The sequence below is a fragment of the Anopheles coustani genome, chromosome 3 (genome assembly GCF_943734705.1).
Source record: "Anopheles coustani chromosome 3, idAnoCousDA_361_x.2, whole genome shotgun sequence".
Lineage (NCBI taxonomy): Eukaryota > Metazoa > Arthropoda > Insecta > Diptera > Culicidae > Anopheles > Anopheles coustani.
Window position 1 is genome coordinate 10,721,074 of NC_071288.1, and position 25,922 is coordinate 10,746,995.

At 47.8% G+C, this 25,922-nt stretch overlaps 2 protein-coding genes across 3 annotated transcripts; one reads left to right on the plus strand and one right to left on the minus strand.

Moving 5' to 3' along the window:
* Positions 1-76: 76 nt before the first annotated feature.
* On the plus strand, positions 77-12,733 carry LOC131260116 (glutamate dehydrogenase, mitochondrial). Of its 2 annotated transcripts, XM_058261782.1 has the most exons (7): positions 77-161; positions 571-1,009; positions 6,299-6,891; positions 6,965-7,126; positions 7,194-7,398; positions 10,016-10,060; positions 11,258-12,733. In XM_058261782.1, the coding sequence occupies exons 2-7, from the start codon at positions 595-597 to the stop codon at positions 11,527-11,529; spliced, it is 1,692 nt and encodes a 563-aa protein (XP_058117765.1). In that variant the 5' UTR covers positions 77-161; positions 571-594; the 3' UTR covers positions 11,530-12,733. The 2 variants fall into 2 exon arrangements, with proteins under 2 accessions (XP_058117765.1, XP_058117766.1); XM_058261783.1 differs by lacking the exon at positions 10,016-10,060.
* Positions 12,734-13,020: 287 nt separating this feature from the next.
* Positions 13,021-25,649, minus strand: LOC131261461 (streptococcal hemagglutinin). Its single transcript, XM_058263502.1, has 7 exons — positions 25,255-25,649; positions 21,271-21,727; positions 20,936-21,131; positions 16,028-20,468; positions 15,219-15,336; positions 14,994-15,139; positions 13,021-14,752 (listed from the first exon to the last, which is right to left on the minus strand). Exons 2-7 carry the CDS (start codon positions 21,498-21,500, stop codon positions 14,523-14,525), a joined length of 5,361 nt encoding a protein of 1,786 aa, XP_058119485.1. The 5' UTR covers positions 21,501-21,727; positions 25,255-25,649; the 3' UTR covers positions 13,021-14,522.
* Positions 25,650-25,922: the final 273 nt, after the last annotated feature.

Genomic DNA, 25,922 nt, shown 5'->3' on the forward strand with positions numbered 1-25,922 from the left:
GCTTTAAGAACTAGGTTTGTTAGTTTTACCTTTCATCTGTTCTGCGTACGGTACGTCGTGCATCGTCGTATTCCATCGCCAGCTCGTGGTCCATAAAGAAGGAATACTGCGGCAGAAGTTCGTCGTTGCCGTGCGCTGTGTGTTTGTCCCTGAATTTCTCGGTGCGTAGCCTTTCGTTAAGGATATTAGACCTCCACTAAAAAAATATAGTTCGCGGAAATTCTGTAGGTCGTAAATTTGCACGAAGCTCTCCATTCCCCAAGCGAACGAACGGTGCGAAGCGAAGAAATGTGCTTTTCTTGTTCTTGCCGAAAATGTGCTCTTCAAACGGTGTTGCCCAATGTGGGGCAGTGTTGGTGAAGTTGACTGAAATTAATAAGAACAACACCGTAAAATGTAACCGCTTGAAAGCGGTGCATTCTTGCGGGAGCACCGACAGCTGACGACCTCAAATAGAACAGAAACCTCATCGGTCAATCCGCATGGCGACAGCAAAGAAACGGCGTTAATTATTTTGGTCATATCTCTTGTTTTCTATTCCCCCCGTGCTTTCGCCTTTCCATCAAGCAGTGCGCATCGGTGTAGCAAGCAATCATGTACCACCTGAAGACGATCGCCAAGAGCGCCACCATCCGGCAGGAGGTGTCGACGCTGGTGAAGGCGGCCACCGCCGCCCAGCAGCAGCAGCCGAAGCGCACCTACGCCGAGCACAAGATCCCGGACCGCCTGAAGGATGTGGCGACCTCGCCCAACCCGCGCTTCTTCGACATGGTCGAGTACTTCTTCCACCGCGCGTGCCAGATCTGCGAGGATAAGCTGGTCGAGGACATGAAGGGACGCGCCTCGCTCGAGGAGAAGAAGAAGAAGGTGAAGGGCATTCTGATGCTGATGCAGCCGTGCGATCACATCATCGAGATTGCGTTCCCGCTGCGCCGTGACTCCGGCGACTACGAGATGATTACCGGCTACCGGGCTCAACACTGCACCCACCGCACACCGACCAAGGGAGGTGAGTAGGAATGGCAAGGGGGAAAGTTGCCTGTTGGAAGGAAGTAGGGAAGGAAAATTGAGCTAAAGGTGACCGGTTACGTAATGCGTACGCGATGCTTGTACGTTTTGGGGCAAATACGACCGTCTCTCGTCCGTGCGCGTGACAGCTCGCTCGTGGGCCGTATTGTGCGAGCAAAGAAAATTGAGTTTTCCTTTTACCAAAAGCTGCAAGAGTATGGTTAACATATTTTTTCCCTGCTTTTCATTGCTAATTCTTACTTGATGGCCCAGTAGGTTGGTTACATTTTCGAATGATAAATGAGTACGCCTACAAAGGTCGCAAAATGAAAAAATGAAAAGATACACAAAAATGAACAAATATCATTCACCACATCAACTACGCAACATACGCCGTACAGCTGGGTCAAGATAATGCGATCAGAATTTGTTTTTTTCAGCAAACGATTTCCGAGAATGGGGTATGAGCAAGCGAACTGTCCCCCATGTGATGTTGAATTGTTATGTATTAGATGTGGGGAAATACGATCCACAAAGTGCATTGGAAGAAACAAAAAAATATTTCCACTCTCCGATTCACCAAAGGCACTGCTTGCTATGATGGATGGATCACGTGGAAGAAGCGCGAGATGTAAGCGCGCGCTTCTTGATGCTGATAAAGCAAAAGACATCTAGTCTTCTTTGTCACGAATGGCAGTTGTCAAGTATGGGACGCGAGATAACTCCGGATCCGAATGAAAAACATCATCGTGTGCTGTGTGGACACATCGAATATCTGACGGGCGACGGCCACAAGGCGCCCGTTATCGCCCGGCACCACCCGACAGCGATGCGGATAATGCCCGCAAACCAGGGCCGATTGGGTGGGATCTCTTACACCATCAAATCGGTCACGCCTGTTGTCCAGCTGCTCCTCCCCCTGGGGCGATATGTGTCTCCAATATCGCGGCCATGCTCAGAGCATGTTGCCAAGGGGATTTTGCGGAACTGTGACGAAGCAAGAGGAGGTGTTAATGTGATGCGTTTGAAATGCACGACACATTGGCGGTGGAAAGATCCATGCATTGACGAAACCAATACCCGGTTAGATACAATGCCTTCTTTTCCACTTGAATCCATCCCTGCTAAGGCAGCATTGGCATTGTGCAATTGAATTGCCATGGGTGTAAATGATTAGATTGGAGCTTGGGCCTCTCCAATAAAGATCCCCTTCAGCACAACGAAACGTTAACTTAAACAACTTTTCAGTACGATTACGAACACGCGCAAAAGTGCTTCAATGCGAAGGGCAGAGAAATTCTAATTGAAAATGAACCATGTAATCGAAACTACGTTAGTTTGTATCATGCCCTTCTTGATGAATGGAGTTAAATGGGGTCACAATCAACGTCACCGACGTAGAAAGAATGCCAGCCAGCAGCGCTTGTCTCATCGTAATTTCCCGGACTCTATGCGCTATAGCATAAAGCACTGCAATAAAGGAGTGGACCACGAGAAGAAACGAGAATAAGACCATCCAACCAACCAAGAGCCTCGAGCAGAGAATAAGAGAAACAAAAGTGTCACAAACGTGCCGGCAGCCGTTCAACTGGTTCGTGGCGAAAGGGTTCGAATGCCTTGACGGTTAAGGGCCTGGAGGGAGGCTGGCGAAAACAACTCGTGGTTACTTTTCTGTCAGGACAAGCACGTGGTATGCGCTATCAAGTGCAGCAGCAGGAGATGGAAGCTGTTCGTATTTCTTTTACGCTACAGCTCCTGCCAGGGTTGCAGGGAGATGAAAGGCCACCCCATCTGGTGCATGTATGGCGAGGTGCATCTGAAGTAGGCTGCCTCTCTAGTAAGAATTCCATTGCACTTTCACACTGGAAGTGGAAAACGTTGTACCCTGTTGTCATAGCAGTTGTTCTATTTCAGAGCCAGTATAAGGACGGCCGATCATCAACCCGCCTCGACCGTGTGGTGAAGGGCGCGGGGTGAGGCGCACTGTACGAAGGCAGTTAGAGCACTTAAAAACGATTATCAACTTTCAACTAATCGTTATGTACGCATCGCAAGACGCAAACAGCTAGGGCTGGGAACTGAAAGGAGGGTTTGTAGTTGTTATTTTTTTACCAACTAGCATCGCACCCATATACCCTAGAACGTCGTCCGGATTGGCAAACACTTAAGCAAGGTCATCGTGGTATGTTGCGCGATTGATAAGCTACACACCTAGCACTCGACGGAGTTCCGGTAGGCAAGAAGAAGAAGAAAAGAGCCAGCATCGGCCAGCAGCACCACGAGGTGCAATGCCGTAACACGATGTGGTGCGCGACGCCACACTGATAACGGGTGCCAAGGGGTAGCCGCATCAAAGATGTTGTTGCAAACCGGCCGCAACTCTCGGCGGTGATGGAACCATTCGATTTTTACCCGGGTGAAACTAGGAATTTATAAACCTTTACCGCTGGACCACCCGAAATAGAACTGGTTTAATGGTTTTAATCTAATCTGTGGAATGTACTTTTTTATGGATTTTCATTCAAAATTTGTCAAGCGCGAGTAATGGCGGTAATACCACCTATCTAACCGCTCGCTCGGGGGGGTGTGTCGATGCCCAGTCGACTTACGTCACGGAAGAACACAGCGGCAACGGATTCGAAATCGATCCGGCGGCTAAAAATATTATTCCACGTACCATTTTGCGGGCGTTGGTACGAATGTATGCGTGTTTGCGTTCGCTTGCATATGTTCTTAATTCGAATTGTGTAGCGAAAACAACAACGTTATCCGCCCTCGCCCAAGAGTCACGAGGCCCCGCCGGGTTGATGAGAGTGTGAAAACCGGCGTTACGTAAAGTCGGCTTTAGTTGGTTTATGGAGCCGGTGAGTTAATAACCCGGCACTTTTCTTTACACTCAGATATTATAGCGATTCCTTAAAACCACCGCCACAGACTCGATCAAGTCACCGAACGATCGACTATGGCGTGCTAATGAGATGGCGCGTGTCTAGGCTTAGTGTATCAGTGTCAAAATTAGCAAACGTTTTTGTCTTTTCCGACATTCGAATGGCACACGTTTTGGTCATTAGTTGTACGCGGGAAGAACTCTAACATCGGCTATTTTGTTTTATTTTTTGCTATTCCTTTTGAGGTTTGCATAGACATCGTGGCGATCATGTGTGTATCCTTTCGAACGACAGTAATAGAATGATCAAGCAAAGAATTGTGATTGGAGAGTGATTTCCGTTCATATCACCTGTTGGCAAACATTGTAAAAACTAAACTTATCTTTAAGCAAAAGGAAAACCCACTTGACATTTAGATGCCGGTATTGGTCTCGACGTGCCAAAGTATAAATAGCCACGCGTGACACTATTTTCCTTTTCCCAGACGGAGATCTTTGACTCACTCGCGTCACGTGGAGCACGTATAAAAGTAGCGAGTGTGGCATCTTGTTTTCTTCATTATTCCCCACGATCTCCACTTACACACCGCGCATCAGTTTCTTCAACTTCAAGTTCTGTTTACCAACCGTCCCTTTGGTATTTTACGATTGAATTAGCATTTATTAGCCTATTAGCGAACTCCTCCTACCGGGTGAGGGATATAAATGATCACCCGATCCATACGCAAAATCATGTTATGGTAAACAAGTCCGGTGCTCGAATTCGTGCTCGGCAACAACGCTACGGTGCGATGGAACGGTTTCCACACACTCACACAAACCGCCTCGGCAGTTTACCGGGCTGATTATACCTAGCCCCGGCGGTACATTGTAGCATAGTGGTGCTAAACATTGTAAACCAATCGTTAACGATTGCGGTAGTCGATTAGAGAAGACACATCGATCAGTATGGTAAATATCTTAAACTGACATTTCGGAAAAAAATTCACCTCGCCAAATTCTTTCTGCCCTTTCGCCCTCCCGGGTTCCTCCTCGGTCGGCTGTGCCGTAATGCTGCGATGAAGAATCTGTTTGTGCGTCTTATGTAACGCGCTGTAAAGCCCCCTCCCAGCATACGGTTGGAGTTTCGGATACTTTCATCCGCTTTCGTTAGTCTCAATCCCCATTTCCTAGTAGAAATTCTATGCTGGCTTGCAGGCGCAGAGATGTATGCTGATGATCGCGGGAGATCGAGCAAGCCGACTAAATTTAGCATTCATCGCTTCGTTGAAACTATCGTACGGAAGCGTTGTCCCCAGGCGTTCTTACCACCACACACATATTTGCACCATCCGCGGGGGGACCAAAACAAACGCCAGAAAAAACACCCTCGACCGGTGATGACTAATCGTTTATGCGCGAACGTGTTCCGATAAAGTCGTTTGGCAGTGGCAGTTCGAAAACGAGTCGCATTTCTAACATATCCAAACCTGTTTGTTCCGATGCGGAAACAATTCAACTAGTTGGGTCCAGAAAGGATTGGAAACACGAGCGCTTACATAAATTCTTTCCCCTGTTGCCATGTGGTTGCGTTTCGATGTTCAACAGGCGGTTTGCTAATCATTGGATTTGATACCATTGGAAGCCTCCAAAATGAATGACTCCAACTGCGATCTTCGATAAGCGATCAAACACTCTTTCAAACCTTCCGCAATATCTTGCTTTGTTATCAATATTTATAGCACCATAGTTTGAAATTTGTCCGCTAAATTGATATGTGCACTGAGTGTGATCCTACGAAATTGTGACTAATGTATTGTATACCCTTTAGCATTCATTTGATAATACTTCTTTTATCTATATGAGTCACTTAAAACTTCAATATTCGCGTGTATACTCAATATTCAATATAACACCCCGAAATATTATTTCATGTGCGATTTTTGTTTGGAAAAATACGGATGGTTTCCTTTTTCGTTTACCATTTTATCGTCGATTGTGCAACAAGTTAAAAGGATAAACAAATAAGTTATGTTCAACACAAAAAAAGGAAAAAACATTATGACATATTGTAACGTTTGTTTGCTACATCACAAATAATGCTATTTCAAAATAGACAAGCGAATATTATGGTCTTAGTAATGGTTTAGCGAGTATAAAATTAATATTATCGGATGGTATTTGTATTGTTGAACATTTTATTCTTTTTCATTCGACGCGATGGTTCATGTGCAGCTATGGAAGAAAAGCAAAAATATTATCGCATTTGAATGCAAAATTTCGGTGTCTTGTTTTGAATATCTTATCAACACAACCTTGAACCATATCGACGCCGATTATTGACATCGGTAGGCGGGAAGATCTGTGTGGCTGAACTAACGTGTGTCTTTCTTATCTGTTTTTCCCTCTCCCTGCGTTTGCTAGGTATCCGTTTCTCCCTGGACGTGTCGCGCGATGAAGTGAAGGCCCTGTCCGCGCTGATGACGTTCAAGTGCGCCTGCGTGGATGTACCGTTCGGTGGCGCCAAGGCCGGAGTCAAGATCGACCCGCGCCAGTACTCGGAGCACGAGCTGGAGAAGATCACCCGCCGGTTCGCGCTGGAGCTGTCGAAGAAGGGCTTCATCGGCCCGGGCATTGATGTGCCAGCCCCGGACATGGGCACTGGCGAGCGCGAGATGTCGTGGATCGCCGACACGTACGCGAAGACCATCGGCCACCTGGATATCAATGCGCATGCGTGCGTCACCGGCAAGCCGATCAACCAGGGTGGCATCCACGGCCGTGTGTCGGCCACCGGTCGCGGTGTGTTCCACGGGCTGGACAACTTCATCAAGGAGGCGAATTACATGGCCCAGATCGGCACGACGCCCGGCTGGGGTGGCAAGAGCTTCATCGTGCAGGGTTTCGGTAACGTCGGTCTGCACTCCTGCCGCTACCTGACCCGTGCCGGTGCTACCTGCATCGGTGTGATCGAGCACGACGGTTCGATCTACAACCCGCAGGGTATTGACCCGAAGGTAAAGAAACCTGAGAACGCCAAGGATTGAGCTATGAGCCACTCACAGTTTTTATTACTCCCTTTTTTTTTAGGCCCTGGAGGACTACAAGAACGAAAAGGGTACGATCGTTGGTTTCCCGGGTGCGCAGCCGTACGAAGGTGAGAACCTCATGTTCGAACCGTGCGATATCTTCATTCCGGCCGCCGTGGAGAAGGTTATCACTGCCGACAATGCTGGCCGCATCAATGCCAAGGTTGGTTCGAAGGACATATGCATGGGGAAAAAACGTCTGCCACTAACGAACACCTTTCTCCCGCCAGATTATCGCTGAAGCTGCCAACGGACCGACCACCCCGGCCGCCGACAAGATCCTGATCGATCGCAACATCCTCGTGATTCCGGATCTGTACATCAACGCCGGTGGTGTGACGGTGTCGTTCTTCGAGTGGCTCAAGAACCTGAACCACGTCTCGTACGGTCGTCTAACGTTCAAGTACGAGCGCGAGTCGAACTACCATCTGCTCGGTAAGTGGGTCCCGTTTGGCCGCTCTGTCGATCATTTTGTTTTGCCCCGCGACGTTTGCTGCGCTTTGAATCTGCCTATATTTATCTTATTATTATTATTATTATTATTATTATTTGCGACACATTTGCCCATTTCAATTGGCAAACAACATGCAACATAGCAGACGAACCCAAATCAACGGACCCGCTTTTTTTCTTCGAAGCTTTCCTCCCTCCCTTTCAGTGGACAGCATTAGTAGGGTTTAACACGACATCATGTGCCCGGTACCCGTGTGCCGTTCGCGATCGCTGACTAACTCTTCGAGCATAAATCCCGATTGGCTTTGGCACGGAATCGGAACTAAACGAATTCCAGCACCGTCGCACCGAATTGGCTCTCCTCTATATTGGCTGTGTGTGTTTAGTGGATCAACTAACAGCTTTCGCCGATGCGATGCCTCGTATCGGTACGGCTTGTAGAGAGTGTAGCGTTGTGGAACAAAATTGATATTCTCGATTCTAGTCAAGTGCTTTCGGTGGCCTGTCTCTAGGACGTGTCCCCATTACTCTAGCATTTCCATCGAATGATGCGATAGTAATGTGCGTGCCCTGGCCCCTTTGTGCATGCGTGTCCATTTACCCCGGGGGTGTCTAGCTGGAAAACATTCCCAGCCACCCTTTCCTATCAACAAGCCTTTTCTCCTTACGTTGATTCTTTTTTTCTTTTCTTTCTTCCTTTCTTCTATATGCGTTAAATCTTTCATTTGTTCGCAAAAAACTTGTGACCGGGCCCTTTGGTTTACGCGCGGCGTGCAGCCTCTATCCAGCAATCATTGGAACGATTCGTCTTTAACGAATTGGACGAAGAGAGTAAAGTATCCAATACAGCGGTGGTCTCTCTTTGTGCTCATACACCCCCCCCCCCCCCCCCCCCCCCACCAATCCCCTCTTGTTCGATAAAATAGTACACGTGTTGTAATTGGAACAATTCGGATCCGTGTATTTCTGGTTTACGTAATGTTTGGTCTGCCCAAAATTTGGAATGTTATTATTTGTGCATTTGGTTGCTCCTCATATCCCCTACCCATCCGTTCCATTTTATATACATTGTTCGTTTTATCCTTTTCGTTTTGTTTGGTTTTGATTTAAGTTTGTTTCAAACGTTGGCCGACCGACTCGATTGTTCGATTTTTACATTGATTCGATTTTTACACTGTTCAAATTCTTCTGTCCCAAAACATTCGATGGTGTTTAACAATCTGCATCGTGCCCATGAAAAACTGTTCCACTTCGGTCGTCTTTACTTAATACTCTGCGAATACGCTTTTTCAAAGAATGTGTTTTATTTAGGCAACTATTTTTACCCATGTGTGTGTGTGTTGATTGATATTTAAGTTTGTTTTCTTCCAAACTAACAAATCTAACTGTTGTTACCATTTAACATTGGCGCATGCTTAATTTTGACAAAAGCATACATTTGGATCGGATAAAAACTAAGGCATTTGTTTGTGCGATATTTTTCTCGCCCTCTAACCATGTGGTTTTGTTCGTTTGTGCAATTTTGTTTTTGCAACAAAACCTATTTTCACGATGGTTATATGATGATGTCTTATACATATGTTTTGTTCCATTTTTTTTTTCCTTTTTCTTCTCTCTTATGTTTCACATACGCTGTTCAAAAACACACGTTTTATCTACTTTGTGAAACACACCATCACACAAACGCACACACACACACACATAATTCGTACTCTGCAGAGTCCGTTCAGCGGTCGCTGGAGAAACGCTTCGGCACGGTCGGTGGCAAGATTCCGATCGAGGCCTCGACGGCGTTCCAGAAGCGCATTTCCGGCGCGTCGGAGAAGGACATCGTCCACTCCGGTCTCGACTACACGATGGAGCGTTCGGCACGCGCCATCATGATGACCGCCATGCGCTACAACCGTGGCCTGGACCTCCGCTCCGCCGCCTACGTCAACTCGATCGAGAAGATCTTCCAGACATACGCGGACGCTGGCCTGGCGTTCTAGGTCGCCGAAACGTTGACTTACTCTCCTCCCTTCGCATACGCTTTCTCGTTTTCTGCTCGTGTCGACGAGGGTTTAAATCGAGTGGGATCGAAATTGTTGATAGGCGGTTTGCTGCGTGTTCTATTTTGTCCTTTTGTTTGTCCTATGTCCCTGTGCTCCCTGTACGGTTTCACTCTTAACCCGGCGGGTGTGTCCCGCGGGTAGATTTAAGTCCAAATTTCGATAAGAACATCTTTTTTTTCTGTTTCGCCTCCCCAACCTTTCGTGTGTAAGACAAGGCATTTCAGTTTTGTAATAAATAATTTAACATCCATCGTGAGGAAAATACATTTTACGGAAATGGAATTTTATCTGAAATTTATTTTATTGAATGCAACAACGTTGCAAAACTCTCGTGACTCGTCTGTTCAAATTGTCGGCCAAATTGTGAATTCGGGAAAAGGGCATTTGCAAAACAAACAATTTGGTTTGACGAAACAAAATTCAGTCGAGAGTTGAGTTCAACAAATGTTTTTCTTTTTCTCTTTTTTCTCTCTTTTTCCACATCCTAACCAACCAACCACACTTCTCACCACGAAAACCATACAAATCCCCATTACACACTGCAGCATCCGTGCAGGAATCGCTCGAAAAGGTCATGGGCTCCGACGACAGTAAAGTATCCAACTTTCCCCAGCTTCTATTGCAACTGTTTCGCAAAGAACCCACTGTTTCCCATCACCGCAAGTTTCCCTTTTTTTCGTTCCCTTCGTTCTTCCTGTTCTTTCATGGTTCAGATTTGTTTTCCCGCGGGATCTGCACTATCCTTTCTGTGTGCTAATTTGATTTCCCGGAGAAATATGCAAGTGCTCAAAGTTATTTTCTCTACCAACAATCCTTCCTTAAATTCCGAATTGAAATTTCTCGAAATAACTCTCGGCTTGATTGAGGGTCAGTAGTTAAGTGACCGTAAGATTCCGAATTTAATTATTTCCTATATCATCATTTTACATTAAAATGTTCCAATGTGTTAAGATTAACGATACCAAAAACGCATATGCCTTGGTAAAATTTATGTCATTTCTTTCGCCATAGTTTCGCTTAACTATCAAATTGCGTATTTTATCAAAATGAAAAATTTCTTTTATCTTTTTTTTATTGTTTAAAATTTATATTCAAATTTGCATGAACTTGAGTCAATATAAAAATTCGTGGCAAAAATTAAAATCGAAAGCCATAGAAGCAAATGAACAAATTCAATCCTGGTGATTAAAAACAATCTTTCCACTTCTTTTTCCTCTTCCATACTCTGATTCTCTGTGTATTTATGTTTAACGCCAGGATCCCTCTTCACAGTCCACACTGTTAATTGCACGCTTCCGTTATATGTTGCACGATGCACAAGGCTCCCCCGGGGATTTGTAGCGTCGTGGGTACAGATCTAACCGAACCGGGTGAAGAAAAATGTCTGAATTACTAATACCAAATTTGGGGATGAAATCGCAAAATTGTGGGACCTAAAAAGAAATTTGTCTTGGAATTCATTCAGTTCGTTAATTTTGGGTTTCTTATTTTATGTATTCCACCTTCCCCCAAAACATCTCCCCGATCGAGGATCATACAGTTCATGTGGGTTGATCATTTCATCGCCGTTTTCCCGATGGTCGGTCGCGTAAAGGACGGACGGTTTTCCTCTGTCACTCAGTGATCTGCTCCCTTTCATTCATCTTCTCCCAGAAAAGAAGGACGGAACACTTACCCGTCCCGTCTGCCCAGTGTGTTGCGTGTGCTTTGGCTGCTTTTCTAACGCTCGTCTTTTCCGTCGGCTTCCACATGGCTTGGCCCGGTTGCCAAACGATTTCTCGTTGCAGAATCCGTCCAGGCCTCGCTGGAGAGACGTTTCGGTAACGTCGGCGGCAAGATTCCGGTCACCCCCTCGGAAGCGTTCCAGAAGCGCATCTCAGGCGCCTCGGAGAAGGACATCGTCCACTCCGGTCTCGACTACACGATGGAGCGTTCGGCACGCGCCATCATGAAGACGGCCATGAAGTACAACCTCGGCCTGGACCTCCGCTCCGCCGCCTACGTCAACTCGATCGAGAAGATCTTCCAGACGTACCGTGACGCTGGACTGGCCTTCTAAATGCTGCGCCACTGCCATTGACCATCATCGAACTCTAACTCCTCCTCCCCGCCCATTCTGTGCTTGCTCTCACTCCTCGGAAGGAAAATGTTACCACCATCATCTCATGCACGGCGGGAGAGGAAACATCGTTAAACTAAAGGAAAGAGAGCATCGCTTAAACATTCCCCCGGACAAAAGGGGAAGGCAAATAATCGCGCAGAGAAAAGGACATAATTTTCAATGCCCCAGCAGTAGAAGTAGGAAATCGTGACACCTTTAGTCCAGTTGAGGAGAACTACTAATACTATCTTATCATTCGGCTGCACCGGTAGGCATACCGGAATACCATTTTAAAAACCAGTGCTACTTAAGATGTCGCTGCGGCGCAAACGCAAAACGTACTTTCTTACCTTAGAAATGTAAGGATTTATTTCCTCCTACCTCAATTTGCGTGCACGCTCGTTCGGGGAAAAAATAAGCCCCGGACTCCGGCTTCGCAGACGGCACTCCACTCGGTACTTGAGCGCTAATGGGGAAGCAAGAAACACACACACACACCGCATTCCAACTCACACATTCCATTAGTGATGATTTTTGTAACTCGTTTACATCAACGTGCGCCACAAACACGCTACTTAATTTGTAAGGTGCTTGCCGCTTTTTTGTTATCCTTTTTTTTTTGGATCAGTTTTCCCGCTAGATTCATTGTTATGCTAAGTTGTACCGTTTCGCCATGAAGCATTACGAACGCTGATCGGAAAAGCGCTGTTCCCGCGAACAGTGGGCAGGCAACGAACAAAACTCAAAACACACGTGTGTTTAACAACTAACAAACATTCCTCTGCGGGGACGACAACAATTGGAGCCCGGGAAATAAAGCAACATCAGTATCTTTAGATGTAACGAAAACGAAAACAAAACGATGTACACTTATTACTCGTCGTCCACAGCTGCCTTGTGAAAATTGTGGTCGATCGTTATCCAGTGCAAACTGTGTCTCAATCAAGTGAGGCAGTATCTTCGGAATAGAGAAAACTTATGCCACATCATCTTCTTGCCAAGACAAGAAGGAGGTTTTACTACGACGAAACACGGTGTGCATCTCGCGAACGACCTATCACGGACAGATACGCAAAGGCAGCAAGCAACTTACAAAACACTTGTCGGAAAACAAATAACGTGGCGCGTCGAAAATGCTGCAAAAACTTCAATAAATTTAAAAAGCAATCAAAGGAGGTTTTCATTCTCTTGTTTCGACTTTTGGAAAGAAAGATAGTGCTCTTCGTTTGGAAGTCCATTTTCTCATTCTCTATGTTGTGTAACACGTGTTAATGGCTAACAGAATTGACTTTGAAATTAACGTTCTATTTAACTAATCATTTTGGAATTAAATTTTGTTTAATTTCTTTCATTGAACGACACGGAGAGTATTTTTATGAGCGAATCGAAAACAAAGTTTATTTTGCATTCACTACCAACCTTCATCCAGCGCGGGAAAAAAGAGAAACCGTCGACAAATACGCCCTGCTCTCGGTATGATGGCGTTGTTCGTAGTTTTTCCTGCACTTCACTTCACGGAAAAGGAGCTCACGGTGGCGCGGCAAAAGAATTCAAAAAATCGGAACCGAAACTAACTAATCAAACGAACGTGGCAGCTGTTATACATTTATAAAGAACACATTCGTAACGTTCGTTCATCGTTCCTCTCCTGCTCTCCTAATCTGTATCGGCCCGGGAAACGTGGCGCCTGCACTAATCGAAAAATATACAATGCTTATATAAACAATATTCACATATCCGGTAGTATGTATAAAAAAAAACAACTAAGGCTAATCCTTAAAAAACTAAGCTTGACGTGAAAGGGCTTCTTATCTTTACGGGGGAGGCGCAAGAGCCTCGTAAATTCTAGTCGCCATTTGAAAAATGGTCTCTAAAATAAAGGTAATACGAAAGAAAGACAACCGAACACGCTGATCTTGTTGATGAAAATAAAAGTCGAGCAATTCGAGGACTACCATAACGACGGAGGGGTGGTATTAGTTCCCTCATCCTCCACACTTCTCTACCTCTCTCTTAAAGTGGTCACTTTAACACACCACCCGAACGTTAGATGTAGATTAACTGAAATGGAGCAGTTTCTACAACTCTTTCTTGGGACTCGAGTGCCGCAGCAGTTAGTGTTATGTACTGTATAGTTTCGAGCAGAATGCACAAAAACGAAAATGGCTACGAAACAGGCACCTAACTAGAAGAAAGATGAGAGAGACGATCAGTGCATGCACGCAAATATCGAGAACCTAGAACAAACACCTAGCATCTATGGTAGTGCCACCACCACTTTCCTTACCTATCTCCCTACAAACGCACGCAACACACAGACACACACAAATTCACTTCCGTGTTTCCTTTCCTAGTAGAAACAATCACAGATATTTTCCTTTCGCCCCAAAAGGCGTGCGGTTGTCTTTCTCGATCCTAAATCAGCCTAACCTAGCGCCCAGCACTTGTGTTGGGGTTTTCTTGAACTGCCAAACACGATCGAATGCTGTAACGCAGAAAAAACCCCGCTCTGGTGGTTTTTACTCGTTTTTTTTCTGACCAGAATTAGTGCACTCAGTCTGCGCTTTTTCGTGAGACTCGTAGGAAGAAGCGCGCAGTCGATTGTTGCGTGTGCGTGTGCTCTTTTTTATTCCTTCTCCTGTGGATGACAATGACTCTTTCTTTTCTGTTGCGACATGTTGTTGGTTTTCGTTGCCCTCCAAGCAAACTCTAATGCTTCGGAACAATGCTTCATCACCACATACGGGGCGTCGGAATATTGTCTCTCTTCTGCATCCAATAAGGATAGCCATCGTGAGTTCCCGAACAATTTACTGGTACCACTAGCGTACAACTGTGAGGTAGAGTACGGGATAAAATGTAACAAAACTTGTGACGAACTGCAAAACGTTCCGCTCCGATCGTCGCCCTTGGTCTTCATCAGCAGCCCCCTTTATTTCCTCTCCGTAGGGTCATGTTTTTCGGGGCGCTTTCATGGCACCGATTCCCTTCTTGAACTGCATCAACAAATCCTCGAAACTATCGCCACCACCACCGAGTCCGCCTCCCGAGCCAACGATCGGTTCCTTATGACACATCGGGACGCCTCCGTACGCAATTGGAACCCTCGGCGGTAGGACGAGCGAGCCATCCATGGTCATGTACGGCATATGATGGTCCATATCGTTCGACAATTCACCGTCTGGTTGAGTGTGGTTGTGGGTTGTGTGTGGGATCAAAAGAAAAAGAATAAAAAATCTTCTTTAATGTCTTCGCTTGTTCGATAATGTTCGAATCTGCATGCGATTCTTCAACCGGAGCATGGGGTTAGTAAAGTTCCTCCAAAAAATTCGCACTGTGTTTCCAATTTTTTATCGCAATAGAAGATAAAAAAATATTGTTAAAGAAACTTTATATTAACTGCCGCTCTATGGCACACCTACCCAAATCTGCGTACTGCATGCGGCAAAAGTCCCGCCGGCCACCGAAGCTGACATCATAGTCACGCAGGTTGGGATCGTTCGAGCTGGCATCGATGGCACTGTACGCCTGCTGGGGTTTCTCGAACGTCACAAACCCATACCGCACGCTGTGTGTCCATAGAAAGGGAAAATGTGGTCAGGAGAATATATGCTAGAGCAGTGGTAGGGTGTTGTCAGGACACTTACCCGTTGTCCTTGCTGTGCAACGAGATTTTGACGATTTTACCGTACGGTTGGAACTTCTGGTGCAGATCCTCTTTGCGAGTGTTGTTTTCAAGCCGCCCGATGTACACGATTTTACGCTCTAAAAATAAAATAACACAAGTGTTTGAAATACTTGTTCGTTGGTCAGTGTTTTTTTGTATCGTTGCTCTGTCAACCGCAAGAGGAGGAAAATTGTGTCCGTTTAAAGGCAAGTGTCTAAAGCCCATTTTAAACGTTAGCAACATTCAGTTCACGCTCACCGTCCTCATTGGTTTATAATCCTCAAAGCCAAATTACCATGGCAACGGGGAAACATGAAACACGCACGGTGTTATTTAATGTTAAATATTTCTAAATTTTATACGATATTTCGCTATAACAAACGAGAGTAAGCGGCGCTTTGTAAAAGCAAGGCTGATGATTACATTGTTTCCAAACAAGCTCATTGTTTGTAAAGTGTTTTTAGTTATCCTTTGACTTGACCAATTGTCCATTAAACCACATCTCCGCGTAGCAAAGAATGACCATGATGGCTAACGATGATGCTTCCAACGAAACTCTATAAATAGAGGAGCGCCACAAGTCACTTTGGCGCCAGTTCAGAAAAACAACGACCGTTCGTTCCAAAGCCATGAAATATGGCAACGAAAATCCGAACTCAAAGGTAACACAATATGCCATAGAAAAGTTCAGCCCGATTATGCAATGCATGGAAACACATTAGGGTAAAACAACGGGGAGCTGGGAGGTACAGTGCCATTTACGATTCGGGTCGGTTGCATCGAACTTACCCGGTGACATCGGCCGGCGATGATTTAAGCGCTCGCGCGACTGATACCGCTGATTGGGCGGTGTGGCCGAGCGGAGTCCCGACGAGCGGGAGCGCGAGCGGGAGGAAGAACGGGGCGAGCGCGAACGTCGACTGCGCGAGGACGACGAGCGCGACGACGCGGACGAAGCAGACGACGAGGCGGACATTGAGCGGCGACCCCGGCGTGACGACGATGTAGACGAACGTGAGGACGTGCGCGATTTTCGACGGCTGCGCGAATAGTGACCGCTGGCGCCGTTGTTGCTGCTGCTGCTGCTACTGCTGTTATGATGGTGGTGCTCGTCACGGTGCACCCGATGCGAGTAGTTGCTTCGTGAGCGTGAGCGTGAGCCGGAACGCGACCGAGATGAGCGGCGTCGCGAGGAACGGTGCCGACTGCGACTGCGATCCTTCGTGCTGCGATGATGCTGCTGCTGCACCTGATCGCGTCCCGAGCGTGACTTCGAGCGGTTCGAACGGCGGTCCGATTCTGCATCGGACGATTCGCTACCGTCACTTCGGCGGCTGCGATGGGTACGTTCGTTCCGCCTCGATCCTATAACAACAGTGCTGCCACCACTTCCATTTCGTCCACCAGCCGAAGTACCCACACGGTTGAGGGGCGAAAGTTTGCGCAGTGGTGGAAACCGAGTGGATGGTTCGGTCTGCATTGCCGCATCGGAGCAGGGTGGACGCGGTCGATCCTTTCGCAAATGCATTATTACTTTGTCTTCGCCGTGCTCCGGCGGCGCAATGGCGGCGGCGGCAGCGGCGGCCTCATCCGGTGTTTGATGCGCAGTGGCCGACTTCAAGGTTGCCGCCGTCGTCGATCCATCAGCGGATGGATCGGGTTTGATGATGGCGGCAGCGTGACCTTGTTTGACGACCGTGTGCGCTCGTTCGGGTTTTCCCGGTGAAAATGAGCTCGGAGGTGAAACACCTAAATGGGGGGAGCTTTGGTGCATCGGCAGATATTGCTCTTGGCCGTTACCACCACCCCCACCAGCTGCACCCGATTCGGTTTTCAGCGTGATAGCAGTTTCCGCTACCGAAACCTCCGACGCGGGTGCTGCAGCAGCGTTAGTTTGTGGAGCGTTTGATTTTTTAATCATCACCTCTTGGATGCTCGCGATCAGCGAACTGCCCGGCATGTTACTTCCGGACGGGCAACACCGTTTCAGCGTGTCCTTGATGTTCATCAACAGCGAGGCATCCTTGTCGGAGGGCTTGTTCAGCTGCTGGGAACCCGATCCTGCACCATTCGAGGAAGAACGCAACAAGAGCGATTCTGCCGTCGGTTCCAAATCTCCCGGCACGATCGTAACGGCCGTATTGCATCCCACCGAAACGATAACGATCTCCTCGAAGTCGGGATGCAGCTTGAGTGACTCGCGATCGGCCGCTTCCTTCCTGGCCCGCGCCTCGTCCAGCGAGAGCGGATTGCCATTCTCATCGAACTCAAGCGATGTGATTTGCGCCAGCGGCACGATCGGCATGAGTGGCATCGTTTTTTGGTTCAGTTTCGCCTCGTGCGACTTGATGGCCGCCTCCTTCTTGAGCTGCTGCATGCGCAACGCTTTCATTTTGGCGGCCGAAATGGGATCGAGTGGTTCCTGCTTGATCGATGTCGTCGCAGCCGTTTGGGAAAACGTGGTTCCTCCCGTCGGTGGTGTACGCAACCCGTTTGAAACGCTCACTATCCTATCGCTCGGCAGTTCATTTCGGGCCACTGCACTAACCGAGGCGGCAGGCCTCAACCGCGGATCGCTCTGAACCTTCGGAACTACATCACCCTTCCCAGCTACTACACTGTTGCCACCATTCACAACCACGGGATCCGCCGGCGGTTTGGCCTCGCAGTGCTCCCGACGCTTTTTGTACTCCTGAAGATTCAACTTTCTACGCACGACGCCTGTTTCGGTCGCTGCAATATCTTGTTTCACCACTGACGGACTACTGGTACTACCGGCTGTCCCCGACGAACTCACATGATTCGCGTTACCGTCATCGTTCGACGGGTCCCGTGGGGAAGAAGCGCGTGCTGTTGTTGGTTGGTTTATCTTCAACAGCGATACCTGCCGCTTCACCGTGCCACCACTAACAACCGGAGGCGCTATACCGAATGAGGAAGAGGAGGAGGGTTTCTTTGCGTACGATTGGGTCACCTCATTAGCGCCCGCATTATCACTACTGCAGTCGGCGAGGTTACCAGTTGGATTATTTTTTTCACACGGTTTATCTACATCTGACAAAGAGGATTCATGCGCCGTCGGTGCGGGAATCTTCACTGCTGTCTTTTGCACTGTAGACGGACTACTGCTACTACTATTACTGCTACCGCAACCTGGGGTGGGTTGATGCTGAGGAGCTTGCTTATCTTTGCTATTATCATCGACTGCTTCACCTGCCACCCGCTGCTGCTGCTGTTGCTGCTGCTCTTCCACCTTCTTAGCGACCGTACGCTCGGTGCGCTTCTTTTCCTTCTGCAGCTTGCGCTCGCGACGCAGCTGATCCTTCGTGGGAAGGAGAAAGGGTATCTCGATTGCTTTACGCTGGCAACCGACACCAACACCTCCACTGGCCGCCATCTGTCCACCAGCCGCTGCAGCAAGGGCAACATTTTTGGGCGAGCAGTAGTCATGGTCGAGCTTTACATTTGTCTTTTTACGCAACACATTCGTTCGTGGCAGGTCCGGTCGGGCGGGATTGTTACCACCGTCGCCGATAGGATTGGTTTGCTTATGGACATTGCCAGGAAGTGGTGGCTTCTTGCAAACGGGCGTCGTAGACGACGGGCTGGACGAGGCACAGGAGGAGGGATCCTTACGGACCACCACCGGACCAAACTTTACTCCCTTGGCTGAGTTTGCGGCGCCGCTGGTGACCACCTTTCCCGGGGACGATTTTCCACCACCAGCATCTTCTCTATTTCCAGCAGGAGATGGTTTACCCGCAACGCAAGGCGAGTTTGCTAGTGGCAGTTTTTGATGCTGCTGCACCTTAGCATCACCCTTCACATGCGTCAATGATTTGTTCGCATTCGGATTCCACGTGGGATCTGCGTCGTCCGCTGCTTTTCTTTTGCCCTTCCTACTTCCGACAGTCGGTTCCTTTCGGCGGGTCGTAACGTCGCCCGCTAAATGATCCTCCTCGGAATCACTACTATCCTCGTCAAGCGCCACGCGGGACAACACTTTCGCGGTACAGCTTCGTCGTCCGTTCAACGACGGTTGAGCACTCAGCTCTTCACTGCTGAACGAGAGGGGCGTCTCAGCATTTACTTGCGTCTTCGTCGGCTTCCTCTGCGGCAGCATCAATTGGCGAAGCACCTTCAACTCCTTTCCCTTCGACTTTGGATGATCCAGGGTGCGCTTCGCTTGCTGTTGCTGCTGCTGCTGTCCCTGCTGGTAATCAGCTTTCGGGCGCTTTCGCTCGGTAAAGTACCCGTTCGTGTCGCACGAAGTGGTCGAGTCATCACCCGTGATGTACTCAGCTAAATCGAAGTTCCCATCGTTCGCCAGTTCCTCAACTAGCGAATCGTCCAGATCGGTTTCGTTTTCCCTTGCTGGACCACCAGTGGAGGCGCCTCCAACCAGCGCCTTCAGTGGACTCAGGACGAGCGAATCAAGGTCCTCAAAGCTGAAGCTCGTTGGAATGAGGGAAGCCACGACACCGTCGATACCGTTTGCAACCCCCACGGGCGAATGGGGCATCGAAAATGACCGCCGTTGGCTGGAGGAGGTCCTTTTTCGACGACCCGGCTGTGGTCGCGGTGGAGTCGACTCTATTTTAACCTGCAGCAGCTGCTCCGGAGGCTCAAACGGGACACCTTTGGTTGGGTTAAACTCTAAACTGGTTCCATCGGAATGGTTTTGCTGGTGCTGTTGATGGTAGTAGCTGCCGAATTCCTCATCATCGTCCTCCTCTTCCTTCTTAACCAACTCCTGCACATCCTCCTCCCCCTCCTCCTGTTTGACTGGGCAGGAGGATATATTTGATTTGCTGCTCTTGTTGCTATTACAACTAGCACTACTACTGCTGCTAGTGTTAGTTGCACTGCTAGATGTACTACTACAACTGTTGCTTCTGCTTCTGCCCTGCTGCACCGTCCCAGGCGAGGACATTGCAACAATACCGCAACGGATATCACCAACATCTATCACTTCATGGGCAACGTCCACCGTAAGGCTCACGTTATGCTGCACCTGATCACTGCCAGCACCGCCAGATGGTGCAAGCATATTGATACCACCGCCTTTTACAAACCAACAGCTTTCCTCTTCACCTTCTTCCTCCTCGTCGTCGTCATCCTGTTCATCCTCCTCATCTCCCTCCGCCTCATCTTCATCCTCCGTGTCGTAATCACAATTTGGATCGATGGAAATCACCTCCACAGCGGTGGACATTTCAACGTCTTCCTCCTGAAACGAAAATAAACAAAGACGAGTTAAATCTGGTAAGCCTAAGCATGATGAGGATTCAAAGAAAAATGCACAATTTACATTCAAATTTACACTTAACTAGAAGGTCTTTATTGGAGTTTCATTAATTTTACGTTTAACTGGAAAGGATTAACATGAAAGTGATTGCAATAAGAATAACAAACACACCGCAATGTATTAATTAAGATTGGTAAAAGAACTTATGTAATTGTAAAACGAAATTATTGGGAAGAGCGAACTGGGTAATTCAGGTATCTGGAGCCATTTTTAAGCTGATATTTATTTTGCAGGAATTACGCCAAAACTGGTTTAAAATGGTAGAACAATAGAGACGTTCGATTGATGAAAATATGCTGGCTACGATACCATAAAGAAATGGGGTAAGGTAATGTCCGTTTAGCCCATGAACTGTCTAACTACTCTACTATCGTTCTAAATCTACTTACGTCGTCATCGTCGTTGATGTGATCGCCCATGATGTCGTGCAGGTACATGGTGTCCCCGCTGGCGGAACCGTCCTGTTCGACGAGCCCGGGATGATGATGATGATCGCCGATAACTTCGGTCACCTCTTCGTCATCATCCGCCAGGTGAAATGCATTGCCATAATGCTGGCCAACTGTGGGGATTTGGTACTGAAATCTGCATCGCGGTCGATACGGGCGGGGTAGCGACGGCAGAAAGACACAAGGCACAAAGAGACAAGATAGAAATAGAGAGCGTGTGTTCCTCCCTGGCGACTTTCACAGCATGCCACGACGTGCCGTCGCTCAATACTAACCGATTGTTTCGGAAACCATTGATACCGACGAAACCTTCGCCGAGCAGTTCGAGGCCACCGTTTACCACCGTGTCCGGACCGTTGGTCGGGTGGGCGGCGGACGGTACACGTCGGCGCTGCTGTCTACGGCCACCGCCGAGCGGGGAGATGCTGTTCACCACGACCACATTCGATCCGCCAGGGCGGCAAGCGTAAGCGTGTGCTGCTGCCGTCGTGGAGAGATTGATCATGGCTGTGGCCGACTGTATAGCAGTCGTCTCCCGGAGTTACGAAGCCACCAGTTGTGATCGGTACCGTTTTATCTGCTGCTTCTCGGGTACTAACTTACTGACTATTGTCGTTGGTTTTGATTGCAGATTGTCTCGGTTCTGAAAGACTGCTCCCAGAACCGAGAACCAATTGCTGGAGGCTTAGGTTTGAATACTAGTGATCTAACCTATGTTGAAGTCACGTGGAGCTGAGGGAAAACAAGCAATATAACGAAGGAAACATTATTAAAAACTAAAAAGCACTGCGAATCCCACCGATAGCAGCCAATCCTGAAATATGGCTTACTTTACCACTGTTAGACCTTTTAAAATTCTTCAATAACTCTCTTATGCTGCCCGGGAACGTCTCCGATGTCTACTAGATTTGATGCTATTAGCAAAAAGTCTAGATTCTTTACTTAAACTATCCACTATGCAAAGAGCGCCCTACACAATTACACCAACGACGTTTTGTATACAGGCGGCGATCTTCTAATTTTACAACAGAGCTCAAATCGGTGCGAAAAGCACCTCTTACAACACTATGCCGTACGATTGTACCGATTGTGTTCGAAAAGAAACAAACTGCTCAATTGCATAATTTGTAAGTATCGACAGGGGACACCACATACAGCACACACAGCAAAGAACCCAACCACCACCAGAAGAGAGCATACAATTTCCTCCCGTTGGGTATGTGGCAAAAATAGACAAAACAGTCTCCCGCGGCTACAAAACCAAACTCACAGCTGAAGCGGGGGACCACTGTTCTGCGCGAGGAGATGATGCCCCCTAAGCGACTAACGGCTTCCCCCCGGGATGGCATAATATTTAGCTATGCCACTGCAACCGGTGACAACCGCGCGACAGCACTCTGTGCTGGCCGATTAATGCACTTCAAAACCGGGGAGAAGTATCCCGGCAATATCGCCAAATGGTAAAGAGTCATACAGCTGTACCGACGTCAGACTAAAATCACGTGCCGTGCACGTATCGGTGGACAAGCGAAGAGTCGGTGCGCTAAAAATTATCGGAATGCTTTTCCCCCGCTCCTAACCAAACCCTTCTGTCTAGGCGCCGTGGACAGCAGAAGCATGTGCGGGGAAACGCGGTTTATCATCCTCCCACTTAGCAAAACAGGCGAGACATCTCCAATGGCGCGCAGACGATGGCATGGCGTATTCTCAATCGACCGCGAATGGGACAGGACGTGTCGCATTCAAAGAAATCCGCAATGAAAATGGAGCGTAGTTGTGCAGTCAGTAAGGAAAATTGTCTTTATAATTTTATTTTCCACCATCTATTAATAGCGCCCATTTGCAGCGACGGCCAGCTGGTCATTCTTTGTTGTGGAACAAATGACCAATGCATTGCTTCTGTGGGATTAAATTGATTGAATTTAAATTGTGTTTTTTTGGATCTTTAACCTTCCCTTCATTTCAATACAATGGAAGATCTATGTGATGAAAACGAGGGTTTTTCCGAAAACCAATGAAGAATACATGTGTCTGGCTAGGATCGTATCATATAAAACCGGTGGTATATGCTTGTTTCTGCATGTTAGGACTTGAGTGTAGAATAAAATTGCTCCCCCCTTGTGTTTTCCATTTTCATAAAAGCGCCATCCCTCGGGGAATGTTTGAGATTTTCATGACGTACATAAGGTAACTGTCGCCAAACTCCTTGATACCCGTGTCCAACGTGGGGATCTAACTCACATTTGCGCACGGTCCACAGGTGACGCAAGTGTGATAATACGGTCCACCACAGCGTGGTTAGGTGGAGGGTGGGAGGGGGTGTTACAAATCGCGCACAACTCGAGCGCCTTTTTCTTTTCAACGGTCCCACGAAACAGCGTTAAGGGCGCGCACGCTTGTGTGTTTGGTGTAAAATCAGCGAAACCGATAACGCCGCGAACCGCCACTGCGCGTTTGACAAGTCAACAGAAACACGTGGTTGTGGTGAATGACGTTCAGAAAACCCGCATGCTGCTTTTGATTGTTGTGTCAAAATGCGTGCGTGCGTGCCACTTGGTATTGTTTCCGAACATCCGCGTTCGGCGCGAATGTCACATCCAAGTGAACTTCTTTTTTGTTCATCCCTTCTTTCGGCTTCCGTGATGTGTTCTTTTCCTTTCTCTAGCTGTCGGTTTTGCTTCCCATCTTGCCACTTTCTCGTTGATTTTCTTATTTGCTTCATAGGGTGAGAAAACCGAATGAAAGCAAAGTCGACGAAAAATACAATTCGTCACCGTTGACTACAGACAGATTTGGGGTACTGGCGTGGCAGCCTTCGAACACCACACAAACGAACCAAACCACTACCGGTGCGTTCGAGAGGACGTTGAACAATTACAACTCCAAACCAGGTGAAAGGATGTTGTCCTGATTTCGACGGAAAAAGTAAACGACCTGCCCGGACGTACGACGGAAAACATCCAACAAAGAGTTATTAAAAAATTCCTTGAATTCGGTATGCTGCTGCTGCTCGGATTGGATTTTCATTTTGTTTTTGCTCCCACTTCCCATTCATAAAGGAAAAACTGTACACGCATTTCGCTGCTACGAATCCCGTGAATGGAGGTCAACGCTTTGTTTGAAAATAAATTCTTTGTCCGGCGCGGTTCGGCGAGTCTGTTGCCGAAAACGGCACCAAAATTTAACGTTCCTCTTCGGTGGTAAGGATTGTGCCAACAAAACGGTCGGAAAGGTTGATGGCTGCAGCCGCCTCCCTCGCCTTCAGCTTTTCGACGTTTTGAGACGCCGATGATCGTTGTCGAGTGCTCGATCGTCGCCCGAGGCCACACATTACGTAAAGTGTCCGTGAGCACGATTAGATTTCTGCCAGTGTGTGCAAATTTAAGAATACTCCCCAGCCCCTTCCTTCTTCACCTGAACGAAGCTCGATGTATGCGAATCTATTGCTTTACCCTAGCATCGACAACGTGTTTAAATATCTGTTCGACTGTTGGATGGATGTAGGAAGAAAAGAGCTAGAGAAGGGTGGGAAAGATCTTCACCCCAGCATATACACAAACATGTGCGCATGCACACACACATTCACATGTAGTATGCTTATCGGTATTTTGGAAGCACATTGTGGTTGAGAAAAACAGAAGGGAAGTGGTAGAGGACGAAACGTGTGCGCTCGTCTCGATCGTCCTGCTGCTCGATAGGGCAACATAGCAACCATGTTCGCATACGCCAGCGGAATACGAAGCACATCGCCAGCCACGCACACGTTGATCGAGCTCTCGCGCCGTCTTGTTTCACACGCGGTGAACCACATCATGCCCATCCGGCTTCATATGTTTGCTGAACTCGTTTGACACCCATCGTAGACTTGAAAGGCCTTTCTCTTGCGAGATTCGATAGTCGTCTCGTCTTATCGAACACCGTTCGTCGCGAAACAGTACATAAATCAACCGCCAGCATCACACCCTCGCGCGTCACGGAGGACGAAAGAGGGGGTCCCATTTTGCTTAGCATTTCCTGCTTCCGAGGAGTGCTGGGATATGCTTTCCCGGGACCGCGTGTCGTGGTCTTCAAACGTAGCAAAAAACATATGCACACACTATTCACACAACCATTTTTCTTCGAATGCCGGCTGATCGACCCCCCGTAAGACCACTTCCAAGGGACAAAACCGATGCATTCCTGTCTCATAGGCCGTATATACCTTTACCACGCATGGCACATACGCACATACACTCTGATACCCACATTGCCACACGTACCATTCAAGGGACGAAACTCCCGGCTTTTCACCACGCGGGCCGCACAATGTCGACGGTAGATTCCGCCACATCTAGTTCTTTTCACCGAGCACCGCACTACCGGGGAACAGACTGGCTTCAAGCGGACGTTGTCGTTTCGACTCACTGCTAAACCGTCGGATATTTGCCGACTTTACAAGATTCGTGCACCCGCTGCCGGCTTCGCACACACTAGCACACACCTCGCGCGGTGTGCCAACTACTTTTCTTTGCTGGCATACCGAGGCGAACGATATGGATGGTATATTTTCACGCACTTCGATACCATTTGCGTACTAGATAACAAAAACGGTATCCTTTTTCACTGCCTTCTATGTTATTTCTTTTGACCACACGCGTTATTCGAGGGTTTTATTGCAGACAAATGCACGTTCTTGCCCGGATCATGCATTCACTCGAATCACATGGAAATTGGCTACGAGGTAGTGTTGGCAAAATCGGGATTTGGAAGACTTGAAGACTCGATCCCTACACGAATTCAAAAGATTTGAATCCCATCTGACGGATTCTAAAGATTTGATTCGATTGGGATTCGATTCAGATTTGATTTGTTTGCGACTCGATTTGATGCGATCCAGACAACAGCAAAAAACCGAGGAGATTTCTGCAAAATTATTATTTTATTATTA

What these genes read in the sequence shown, in the direction of transcription:
- LOC131261461 (XM_058263502.1), bottom strand. Translation starts at nt 21,500, where the DNA reads ATGATCAATCTCTCCACGACGGCAGCAGCACACGCTTACGCTTGCCGC. An exon ending in AATGGTTTCCGAAACAATCG is followed by an intron (nt 21,132 to 21,270) that starts GTTAGTATTGAG and finishes ACCGCGATGCAG; the next exon opens with ATTTCAGTACCAAATCCCCA. An exon ending in TTGCACAGCAAGGACAACGG is followed by an intron (nt 15,140 to 15,218) that starts GTAAGTGTCCTG and finishes ATGGACACACAG; the next exon opens with CGTGCGGTATGGGTTTGTGA.
- LOC131260116 (XM_058261782.1), top strand. Translation starts at nt 595, where the DNA reads ATGTACCACCTGAAGACGATCGCCAAGAGCGCCACCATCCGGCAGGAG. An exon ending in CGCAGGGTATTGACCCGAAG is followed by an intron (nt 6,892 to 6,964) that starts GTAAAGAAACCT and finishes CTTTTTTTTTAG; the next exon opens with GCCCTGGAGGACTACAAGAA. An exon ending in CTGGCCGCATCAATGCCAAG is followed by an intron (nt 7,127 to 7,193) that starts GTTGGTTCGAAG and finishes TTCTCCCGCCAG; the next exon opens with ATTATCGCTGAAGCTGCCAA.